The sequence below is a fragment of the Cyanistes caeruleus genome, chromosome 1, assembly GCF_971803275.1.
Source record: "Cyanistes caeruleus chromosome 1, bCyaCae1.hap1.1, whole genome shotgun sequence".
Classification (NCBI taxonomy): Eukaryota; Metazoa; Chordata; class Aves; order Passeriformes; family Paridae; genus Cyanistes; species Cyanistes caeruleus.
The window spans coordinates 43,553,667-43,565,990 of NC_141701.1; the positions used below are offsets into that span (position 1 = coordinate 43,553,667).

Sequence of the window (12,324 nt, forward strand, 5' to 3'; positions counted from 1 at the left end):
TTTATTTCAGTGTTATCTCACCCAAGCTAAGTATAACCGGTGGGAGTTCAATTATATGCAAAGTGACTATTAAAGCATCCAGGGCTCATCTGGGGGTCTGGGCCTCCCCTCCAGTTTTCACTTACAATTGTGTTAAATCCCTTAATGCTGCAGAGAAATTGTACGTTCATCAGGTGGGGCATTGGAGGCCAGGGTGCAGATAACCACTTTTACTGCAGATGAGACATTGCAGTCCTGTTCTTAAGAACTGCCAGGCAGATTGGGAATCACGGTCACGGTTAATAGCAGCGAATTGCCAGCTCTTGATGGGTGGGTAGTCACTCCTTTCAGTGGTTGCCCCCTGGGGGAGAAGGTAGAAAAACAGAGGGAGGGAATTAGAGTGACTTTGCACAGTTGAGCAGGTTCATGCCGCTGGATCAGTGGCAAGCATTGGCAGGGCTCCACTCTGGGGAGGCTCACAACAACATCACAGTCTCATTTTTACCAATTGGTGTTGCTATAGCCAGTGGTGCACAGGGGGAGAGCGAAGACGAGGGGGAGAGCCGGGGGGGAGAATGAAAGCAAGAGTCTGGACTAAATTAAACAAACAAAAGTGCTTGTAAGTAGCATTTAACCCATAACCATTAGCCCAGTGCTGCTAATTGTACTAAACTATATATCTGAAGTTCAGTGTGTGATTAAAGAGTTGGCTCACAAACTCTCTGCATAACCTTAATTTTTTCAAGGTTCTTTGAGTGTAGAATGGCTTATAATAATGATTTTGACTAATACGATTTTTGACATGCAACTTTAATGCTTAACCTTAGTACAACTCCAGAGCATTTCATGTGTATTCAGCTGTAAAGAGTGATGATTTAAAGGGATAATATAAGAAAAAGGTCGTTCTAGAATGAACCTCTAACAAATTGCATAAAGGAAGCTTATTATTCCACGAGTAGAGAGATATGCAGCTTTTCTGATCATTTTTCTGCTTGGTTCAAGAAATTGTTGAGACATGATTGGGAAAAGAAACACAAAAAAATGAAATAGGAAACTGCAAGCAGTGAACATTCTTTTGATGGTTATGATTTTGTTGCCACTAAAAATACTCCTCAGTAATGTGGTTGTTCATCTTTCCTCTTGTTTTGGGTGAAGAATTCGTTCCAATAAGAAAATGCTGTTATTGGTTGGAGGATTGCCTCCCGGACCTGACCGGCTACCCAGCAATTTGGTTCAGTATTATGATGATGAAAAGAAGACGTGGAAAATACTGACAAGTAAGTGGTTTATTTTTGTACAGTTGTCTTGATGAATTTAAAAACATGGTTAATCAAATTAGACTCTTTATTGATTTGTTTCTCTTCAGAGATTTGTTTATGTATCACAAGGGGCTTCACAATGGAGCAATAAATTGAGATTGCAGAAGATGCTAATTTTATAATAGGATAGGCCTAAATTAACATTGGCTTAAAATCATTCCAGTAAGTTTTTTTTTTAAGTAAACTTGTAAGTCTTTCAAGCTGCAACATGAACCCATGCATATTTATGTATATATGAATAAAATCTGGTTTAGAAAAAAAAAAGGCAGTTTTTTCAATACATTTTTTTCAAGAGTCAGATCCCTGGTAAGCCACAGTACTAGAGCACACCTTTGATTCTCTTTTGCATTTTCATTTCCTTCTTCCAGCTTTATCTGTTGTCCACAATCATTAAAGAAAGGTTTCCTCTGTACTACCCTGCGTCCATTGCTGACAGAAGCATTGGTGGAATATATCAGCTACAATAAACAGTGCATGGAGGCTGCTATCTCAAAATTCTTTCCCACCTTCTTTTAATAGTGGATTGGTTTTAGAGTAAGTATTTTGCCTCGAGCATCGAGATTTGGAACTTATTGTTATGTTGGTTGTGATTCCCAGTCTGACTTGGTCATGGAATCAAATCATAGCTTCTTGAGTGCAGCAGGCTGTGTGTGCATTAGTCCCCTTGTGGCTAAACTGGCTGCATTGGTCAATAAAACTAAATTTTAACTGTCAAAATTGCCCAAAGCAGTATAGATAAAATAATAAATGAGCAATTTTGATCCATAAATCAAAACCATACTTCTAAAACTGGACAACTGGTAAAACCTGGATTTCCTATTAGACCTGCTTTTTTTTTTTCCCCCCCCCAGTAAAATACATTTTACAGAATTTTGTTCTTCTCCCTTATACAAAACCCTATAATGGCATACATCCACATTAATATTACATGCACAGGTTAGGATGAAAAAAATTTTAAAATTGCTATGATGCAGGACTTGAAATAATGCCCTTGCAGATTGATTTTTTTCCCATGGAAGATTTAGGAGCCTTTCACAAAGTGGTGTCACGTAAAGACTGTTTAGGTATAGATGACCTGGACTAATAGTTGAGGGTGTTGTGTAGGAATGACAATTACAAAAGGTTATATGAAGTGTACATTATAAAAGTTTACAGCACCTGTGCTAGGGAATATATTGTGCTTCACATTTTTCAGAATAGTAAGTTACGATACTCGTCTCTGTACACTACTTCTAAGAAAATTCTGAAGATGGTAAGTCAGTGAAAAATCAATGCTACTGCCTAAGGCAGAACTGTCCAGGTGTTTTTTTCATTTGCTGTGTCTAATCCAGTGGCTCAACAGGAGAGGCAGGAGAAATGGATCTCTTGCTTCAAGATCTGAACTCTCAACTGAATTAAAGTAAAAAGCTTTTTTCTGAATCCTAACTAGCTGTAGATTGTCAGAATTTGTAAGAATGGAATTTACTCAGCTCTTGGTTATTTACATTGCCTTGCAGTCTCCAAGACTGTGGGAAACTACTCAAAGGCAGGATACCTTAATGCTCTGGTTAAATGTCCATCTCTAGTGTTGGAGTAACACTGTCTGTGGTGGTGTTGAGAGATGTTTCAGAATAATTTTATGTAGAGAATGTAGTCTTTCCTGTGTTGCCTTTAGAAACAGAGAAGAAAAGTTCCCATTCCATTATGTCAGTGCACGAAACATTCTATGCTGCGGTTAAAAACACAAGGCATCTGTTGCAGCCCTGGCCACTGGAAGTCCTGAAGGTCCCAGGATCTGTCTCAGTGCTGGCTGAGACAACAGCTGTCAAATACACAGCCCTCTCTTGACATGAGTAATCCTGTTCTTGCAAATCCTGCCAGAAAAGGATGCCCTCTTGGCCTGGGCTAAAGTTTGAAGAACGCAGAGGAGAATGCCTGTCTTTTCACACTGAAAAAGACAAAATGTTAACAGGCATTATTTCTTAGAAAATATCTTACTACTCACAAAATGTTAGCAATAACTATTAAAAAAAACCAAAAAACCAAACAAAAACAGGTGAAATAAGAGTTTCAAGTATCCTCTTGTTTTTCTATCTTAAGAGAGAATGGAAGTCCAAGTAGATCTTCAGTCCATTTTTGTGAAACATTGAAGAACTACAGCATAGGAGTGCAGGGACTTGAAGAACTGTGACTGAAAAGTCTTTGGAAGACAAGAGACTGCACAAGCCTACAACATAGTGATAGTTCAGTGCAGCTATGGTGTGGTATCAACATACTATGACGTTTAGGGGGGATGAATTTAAGGACATAGTTCTATCTTTATTTGTCATGTACTTTTTTGAAATTTAGGAAGGAGTTTTCTTGCTTTATTCTTTTATCTCTCTCTCAATCCACTGTTGTCTTATCAGAGATACTCAATCAGGAGCAAAGGCAGAAGATTTTTTTTCTGGTTTTTTTTTTTTCCCCACTTATTTAGATAGTGCTTTCAGTCCTAATGTTGCGGTTCATTCTCAATTTGTAAGTGCAGATGAGGGGTTTGCTCCTTAGTGAATAGGGGCAGAGCAAAAGCTATGTCCTGCTCATGAGGTTCTGTGATGGGAAGAATTTCAGTTCCTGTAGTCTGGTATTTCAAAATGTTCTATTTTATTATCGCCTTAGGTGTATTTGATTTCCTTTGTTACAAAGTTTTTTCTTTAACCTTCTGGCTGCCAATAGGCTCCCCCACACACCAACAAAATGCCACATTCTGCACTTAGGGGCTTACTGATCCAATGTAAGTGTGCACAGAAATTCCCCCTCCCTTCTTCCAAACCCATTTACATTCCTTGTTTTCTGCTCTCTGTTCCAGTGGCATTTGGGGATAGGGATGGTGGGAAAGGAGCGAACACTCAGTCCTGGCTGCAGTGGCAGGGCCATCGAGGAGGAGATAGATGAGAGGAGCCTGAATCTCCTCTTGTCACTCTCCACTGAGAGGAGCCCCAGCAGGGTTTACAGACTCATTTGAGAGGGACCTGCTTGTCTGTTTCCTTTTTCTTTCTCAGCACGGAGAGTGTCTCACTTCTCAGCACTCAGTTGCTTAGGGCTCTGTGTCCTGCCTTGTGTGATGCATAAGGAACAGGAGAAGATCAACCATCAGGAACTACTGACTCCATGGCACTGCAGTTGGAGCTGCGAGGATGGGTGCAGGTGGAACAGCATGAGCTGTCGAGTATGACAGCTCAGCAGAGGAGCAATCTCATTTTGTTCCCTAGACAAGACTAGATCTATTGGCAGGGGATCCTGCCCACCTCTCTCTGCCTGGATAGCCAAAGCACCAAATGCATCAGTACTAATGGGAGTAATTCGAAAGGTATCAGGAAAACAACTTGCCTTGTTCATAGACCCAGGAGAGGAGGGGAAGCATGCACCCATTTCCAATTTTTTAATGTCATCATCTATAGGCAAGAATGCTATGGCTCAGGGGATCGGTAGATTTTTCACAGTCTAGTATTACTGTGTATTTTTCCTATCTGGTATTTCTCAGGGAGTTATTGTTTATATGTTGACAACATAGAAGCAGAATAAAGAGGGAAAAAAAAGGAGTAAGTAAGTGGCATTTTACAAAGATTTTATTACCACCTAATTTTTCTTGATATGGGCACAATCCTAATCTGAGATTATAAATAATATTGTGCACATCATAATGTGCACGTTGGTGTTTAATTTGAAATACTTATTGCACAATTGTGCCTGAGCCAAGTCGAGGCTTTTGCAGACTTTATGGCAAAGTACAGCAAATATCTTCACTGCAGTTTCTTTTCAGGCTTGCCTATGTGTGCACAAACACCAGTTCGCTTTTTAACTGGGTACTACGTAGGTCATGGAGCAGCAACAGGCTACCATTGCCCAGTGACAGAAATGGAGCAGCTGATGGGTGTGTGACAGCCCTCAGTAACAGCAAAAGTTCTGCTCTGTTAATGGGTTTTCATTATTCCATGATATTTTGTAGTCTTCATAACTACTTACTGGATATGGGGCAGTGGGGAGGGGGGGGTCTCTGTGTCACCACCTCATGCCTCACTGCTCAGAACCAGCCACTGCTGCTTGGGTTTTAATTACCAGTTAAGGTCCTGCCAGGAGTCTGTGTTTAATTCTAGAACTCCTTTGGTTGGTTGTTTTCACTGCAACGTTTAAGATTAATTAAACTTTAAGGAAGTGAAACAATGTTTTGTTTGTTAGAATTATTCCATAATAATTGCAAAATCCAGAGCCTATAAAGATTTTTTTGTGTTCAGAATTGCATAGCTTCCCCAAAAACCCTACTGCTAAGGCAATGATGTATTACTTTCACTTTCATTATATGTTTTTAATCAGAGCGTGACTTCACACTAGACAAAGCGATGCTTTATGCATGGTCTCCCTTGTTTTTTGCTAAAATCTTTTGACATGATTAATTTTACTTTAATGCTTTTGTCTTCTTGTAATGGTAAGGATGATGGGTATAAACCAGGGCAAAAAAATACATGCATTTCTGTCATAATGCTTCTAAGCATTTAAAAATATATTAAATGAAAGAAAAAAGTATCAGAAGAGAATGATCTAACTGGAATTAAATTTCTTGCTATGTGAACAGAGAATGCAAGAAATAAATAAAAATGATGCAGTCATTGTTTTAGGTGAGTTTTTTTGTGGGTTTTTTTTTTTCCTATAGCAATTTATCCATCTGTCTGATTAGAAGCGATGACTAGAAGAGAAATTGTGTCTTACAGGTTTCTAGATATACAGCGATTCCCTGCTTCAGTCTAAAATTCCCTTTTCTTTGAAGCACAAAAGGTAAAATATTGGAAGCATTACTGAACTCTTACATGGCGTGTTCTATCCACGTGAAGCTGCAGCTGCAGCAGATACTCTTTTCATATCAGTACTTTGCTTTTCAATAAGATGTTAGTTGTAACATTGCTTAACCTCCCTAGTTCACCACATCAGCTGGGTGAACCACAGAGAGAATTCAGTGAATGTCACAATAATGGCAAATACACCTATGGGCCATAATGCATTCATGCTTAGGGGTTGCACTAGGTTTGGATTTTAATCGCATAAAAACCAGCATCATTGTCCACTGAGAACTGTCTCATTTTTTTGGTAAAGATAGGGAAATGTCCAGAAAGTTGCCAGACTGAGAATTTAGTCAGGATGACCATCATCTCTTTTCAGGTTTCTTCTTCTCCTAGTTATCCCTTAGTCTTTTTTTCTGTTTGTCTTGGCCTTCCTGCCCTTTGCTAGATATATTTAAGTCAGCTGTGTTTGGTCAATGTGTAAAGACAAACAGTGAAGCAGGCACTTTGATTTCCTTCCCAGTCCCTCTCCTTCCTGCCAGCAGCAATCACACAGTGTTAAAGAGTTGTCATCTTCATCTGATTCCCTAACCATAACGAGGAGCCAGAAACCTTTACATCCTTGATGCTCTGATAAAGGCAGTCCACCTTTTCCTTCCTTCCCCAGGTTGGCTGTGCTTTCATTTTTACATGAAGCAGTCCCCTGCAGGTAGTCTGGTCTGAGTACAACATATGTTATTTCTGTCATTTTGACTTTTTAAGTTTCCCTTGAATATGTTCTGTGGCAGTGCAGCAGTCCTCCATCTTCAGTAACAATATTTTTGCATGTCAGCCAACATTTAGGCATCCTCATGGTTATCAAAACCCTTTGAACATCATTATTTATGTACTTTATCCAAAGGGAAGTCAAGTAAAAGGAAGAATCATTTACTTCAATGTCAGCATCAGAGAACCTGGGTCACTCCAGTCCCCAGTCTGCATTGTTTCTGCAGGAATAGGTTATATTTCTTTCTTCCATGTTTACTTTGGCAGTTCTATGGTGCTCGGTTGTATCAGCCTTTCCTATACTGGATGATACTTTGTCTTTCCTGAGCATATTAATAACAAAACTCATGTTCCTCTTTTTCTGAAATGTCTTTGGAGTCTGAGAACTTCTCAATCCTTCATGTGTTGGAGTGTTTTATCCAATTTTCTATTTTCCAGGCTGGCTACTTGTAAGACAAACAGTATGATTATAGCTCACATCAGAGGTTCTTGGAAGAAATTTTCAAAGGCTTAAGTGTCAGCTTGAGTACTAGTAGATGCCTAGCACACGTTGTGCCTTTGGAAATATGGTATCTTTCAAGTAAATACATTCATCCTCTGTAAAGCTTTTACTTTTTTTAAGAATGATAGTGTATTAGAAGCAAAGGCTTCCTCCTTCAATTTACCCCAAAACAATTAGCAACTGAATAAAGAAGTGATGTTTGCAGAAAATGTATGGAATCAGATGGGCAAGTTGTCTTGATAAATGCTTTTTCTAATTTCTTCCTCCCACTCCTTTTTTTTTTTTTTTTGTACTTGTGAGAATAGTGCACACTTTTGTTAGTCAAAAAATGTGTCTTGATGAGCACTTCTTGGCAGCCCTGATAAATTTCATCTCTCTTAGTCCATTTATCCAGTAGTTGGGGATGCTGCAGCTTCTGCTTCAGTGCTGTGTCAAGGATGGTTTCAGCACTGCATTGAAAAGCTTGAGCAAGCATTAGCATATTGCTAAGCCAGTAGTCTTTATATTACCCACTAGACAAGTTTAATAAATGTGGTAGATGTATGTAGAAGTTGTACATGTACACATATGCACATGCTTCTATGTATCTTCCTTAAAGAAACACATGGATTGCACTGAAAGCTAATTTTGAATATAAATTCCATCTATATTTTTCATCCTTACACTTAGACCCTTTTGAAAGGTTCAGAAGCAGGAAAATACAGTCACAAAGGAAGAAAGATTCACACACAGAAAACTTGGCTGTTTGGTATGACTATCCAGCTTTAAGCCTGGATTTAGGAGATTAATTCAAGGTGGTCATACACACTGCCAATAAGCCACAGGTTTTACACCTACAGGGAAGTAAGAATATAGAAGTGGGAAACAGAAGTACAGTGAGGAGTATTTTTTTACATGTGACATAGCAGAGGTTAACCACAACTCCCATTCTGAGGATGATGCGTGGGAGTTCAACTGTGCAAGTGCCATTAATGGCGCACGCCTGCGTATCGAAGAGCAAGACAGAAATCTGAGAATGAGTAAAATGTAGCGGGTGAAAATGTAACAGGTTCTCACAATGATTGCTTTATTTATGTGTTAAATATTATTTTCTTCTGCACTGCCATTTGAGATAACTTTCAAGAAATGTCAGCCCTCTTTGTGCACATTTTTGTTTTTGATTACAATGTTGTCAGCTTCTCCGTTTACACAAGTGTTACTTGATTGTTTCTTCTTTTCCCTGTGCCTTACTCATAAAAGTGGTGTGTTGAAAATTCTGAACAGCTTTCTATTCCTGTGCTCCCAGTCCCTATGCATCTTGCTGTGGTGTATCTTTGAAACAGCTCTTTTCACTGCATTCAGTATGTTTGTGCTAAGGCTCTCAACAGTCTTTCAGCTTCTTTTGGCTACTCTGTCTTTCATTATGAACTTGTGAACACCCACCCCTGTGGAAACCAGGCTGTTCATTTCCACTTTCATATACAAAGATGCCTGAATCTACCTACTCATCTTCATCCTCAAAAACATCATTGGCAAACAGTTACTTCCAGGGAGAGTCCAGAAGTGTTACCCAAATGTCCTGTTCCCAGCCAGGAGCAGTGTGCTCAGCCAGGACGTTTTGTGGTTCAAAACCTGAGTGGGATGAGAGAACAGGGCACAAACCCCTTCCAAAACACTGAGGAGTGACCCTTCCTCAGGCAGAACTGAGGAAGTGGAGAGCTGAGTAAGAAGGCAGCAGGTGTAAGAAAGATGAGTTACCCCATGATTCTTGCCATTTTCATAGCTGATGTCAGGCTGCTGTGGGGGCATCTTACAAAGAAAAGAGCTGGCTCCTGGAGATGCCACTCCTTGCTACATCCTTGCAAGAGCATCAGAACCTTTGACACAAAGCCTTCCTCCTAGATCACAGAGCTTACTCTTTTCCAAGTCATCTTTCAACTTGAGTTATGTATCTTTACAGATGGCTTCAAGACGACAGTTCCGTTTTGCAGCAACTTCTACTGCTTAGTTCCAAAGCAAAATGAAAAAAAGAAAAAAATTCAAATGTTTTTTCAAAACCATAGTCACATCAGAATATCCCTTCTCTTCTCAACATCTCTTGTGGAAGAGGGTTGTAATTAGAGCACAATTTTCCAGCTTGTGAATTCTTTATGTATGTCCCAAGGGGTATTTCACAGCTCCACCAAAGAAAGTTTTGTCAAACTTTGCAATGCTAACTGCAAACCAGAAACTGCCTAGCTACAAATGACAAGTTGCTATGACTAGACCAGGTGGTCAGCAGAACGTAGATACATGGGCTTAATGCCACCCCAGAGGCTCTGCAACTTTTTGAGTCCATCTCAGCCTATGGGCATTGCCTGTCTGCTATGTGTACACACATTTAATTCCACTAGGAACTGGGAGCTGTGTTGTCCTGTCTTCTGTCCAAAGCAAGAGTCCCACCTGGCTAGATACAGATTTCAATAAATCATTTCTTCATTGCCAAAATGTCCTCGCCACACCTGTTTGCGTCAGTCCCTCAACACTGTTTGGCCACTGTCTCTAGAAAAATCAACCATATGGAATAACTTTAACATAAAATTATATGTCACTGTGCAAATTCAGTGCACCTTACAAATATTGCTTTCTGTTTTTCAGATGATTCCAGGTAAAATTTGTGTGTCTCTTCTTACGTACTTGCTCTGGGATTTATGTAGCATTAATGGGAGCTAGGCATGTATGGAGATGAAAATGAACTCAGGTGTGTTTCTAGTTTCTTACTTTGGAAAGCATTCCCTTTTCCAGTGGCTAATGTGGCATTTATGTAAAATGGGTTGCAAACAGGATGGCAGAACACTGCTAGCTGGGTAAAATGTAATAATAAAAAAACTCTCATTGAAATCCTCCGATTTCTTTGAGAAATTGGTACATTTTATGAACTTTCTCCTCTCAAATGTTCTTAAAAGGCAGTTTCCTTCTCAGAAGTGTTTTGTACACAATTATTTTCAATACAGATTTCTGAAGCCTGCCTTAGCTTTCTCCATTTTTCTAAATGCTTTAGTAGTAAGAAGTGAACATTTTGCATCCTCGACTTTATTTGCTGTTGTATGTTCTTACTGTGTTGTAGAGGCTCATTGTTTATGGGAAGTAATTCTCTTTTCAATTTTCCTCTATTTTCTCATAGCTGAAGTTCCTTTCTCCCTTCCCTTCCCCATCCCTTTCCCCTTCCCTACTGCCCCCCCCCCACTCCCCTACCTTCCCTCTGTTTAAGACAGAAATAAAATTTATTGCATATTTGAGAAGGGTTTTTTCTAAGCTTTCTGTCTCATACCAGGTGTTGTATGAGCTACTGCTTTGATTTAACTGAATGCTGGAGTATCTGCAGGAACAGACTAATATGTCTTTACAGGGATGGGTTTTGGTATGTTGTTTTGTCATATTTATATATTGTGATTCTACTCCCAAATGGGGATTGTGCTATACAGGGTATGCAACTGCAGAATGACTGTTCACACCGAGAAAAAAAGTGTTAACAAATTGAATAGTAATGAATTAACCTGCAGAAAAAGCATTTTGCCCTAGTACACAGAAACCCTGCATAACTAGAGCATATAATTTTAAATGAAGCAGGCTCTAGGAATGCCTCAATGGATGTGATGTCGACAGTAGCTCATAATTCATGGATATGAATTATGGCTGAATATCAGGAAAAAACTTCCTGACATTGAGATCTATTAGGTTGTGGAATAATCTCCCATGGGAAATGGTGGAAGTCCCTTTGCTTATGATCAGACTGAGTACTGGGAAAGGGACAAATCCTGGCTTGGCCTCAATCTTTTAGGGCAAATTAATTAATTGCTTTAACATATGCCTTCCCATCAGTCTAGACAAGTGGTCTCTTCTGGTATTTGCCAGGCAAGAGCAACCAAGGTATGAGCTGTCCTTCCTTTCCCCACAGCTGTGCTGCCTCTGCTTGTGAATAGATCAACCCCAGGCTGAAAGAAAAGGGGTGCCTCTGAGCCCCTCCAGAGCTGTTCTGGACAACTACTCTGATGGCTTCTTGGGGGCTGAGTATAAAATAAACAGGGCTGTGTTTTTGGCATGGAATGGTGGCTGGTTTCCTGCTGCAGTGCCCTAGACTAACCTGCATGTGAGGGCTTAGGTGGGTGAGCAAGCCCAGCACCCCAGCTGTTTGGCATGAGAGGTCCCACTCAGGATCCTTGAGACCATGAAAGGGAATAGGAATCTTTTCCACAGTGCAAGCATCTGTTTTCCATGAAGTGGGTAAGCCTACCCAAGCGTTCCCTGGGCTCAGCAAACACTCAGAGCGGCCAGTGGCTGATAGAACCCATTGTTTGCAGCAACAAATTATCTGTGACTGAATCATTTTAAATATTCCCATTTTATTACAAGTAGATAATGTATTTAGTGCACACGATTTAGCTTTAATTTGGGGGGGGGGGGGGTAGAAGTCTTCAACTCTTGAGATGGCTGTGGCTAAAACTGTTAAATCAAGCTTGTTTCCTTGTGAAACTGCAAGTAAATGCAAGTAAGGGTTCTGCAGTGATGACATTAATGTATATGAGTAGGCCCATGCTTTGAGTTCTGATTATTTTAAATATAGATATGGATTGAGAAAAAGGTTTGACTCCAAAACTTACTAGAAGATGGTAAATGTTCCTCCTAGGCTAAGCTGCAAAGGAAAAATTGAGAGATGTGCTTGCATCACTTTGAGGTGGGGAGGCTTGGTAAATTATGTTGTTAGAAATCATTAAAATATATTTAAATAGAATTACCATGATGAGTGATGTAAGAGCCATGTTTCTTCTCTTCTCCTCCCTCCCCCCACCCAGTTTTACATGCAGAATAACAAAGTGTGTGGCTCCAGACTGTACTCAACAGCAGCTGCTTGCTTGCTGGTCAAGAACTGCAGCTGCTGTGTGTGCATGGCCTCAATCACCATACACACCATATGTAAAATATATTTTCCTGATAGAAGTGACATGAA

The 12,324-nt window shown here is 39.9% G+C and overlaps 1 protein-coding gene across 1 annotated transcript in view; it reads left to right on the forward strand.

The window, feature by feature from the left end:
- The window catches only part of KLHL14 (kelch like family member 14), a 59,304-nt gene that overhangs the window by 15,209 nt on the left and 31,771 nt on the right, over window positions 1-12,324 (forward strand). Inside the window, exon 3 of the mRNA XM_086889292.1 lies at window positions 1,135-1,256. Coding sequence (XP_086745418.1) covers window positions 1,135-1,256 — 122 coding nt within the window. The remainder of the gene's footprint in view (window positions 1-1,134; window positions 1,257-12,324) is intronic.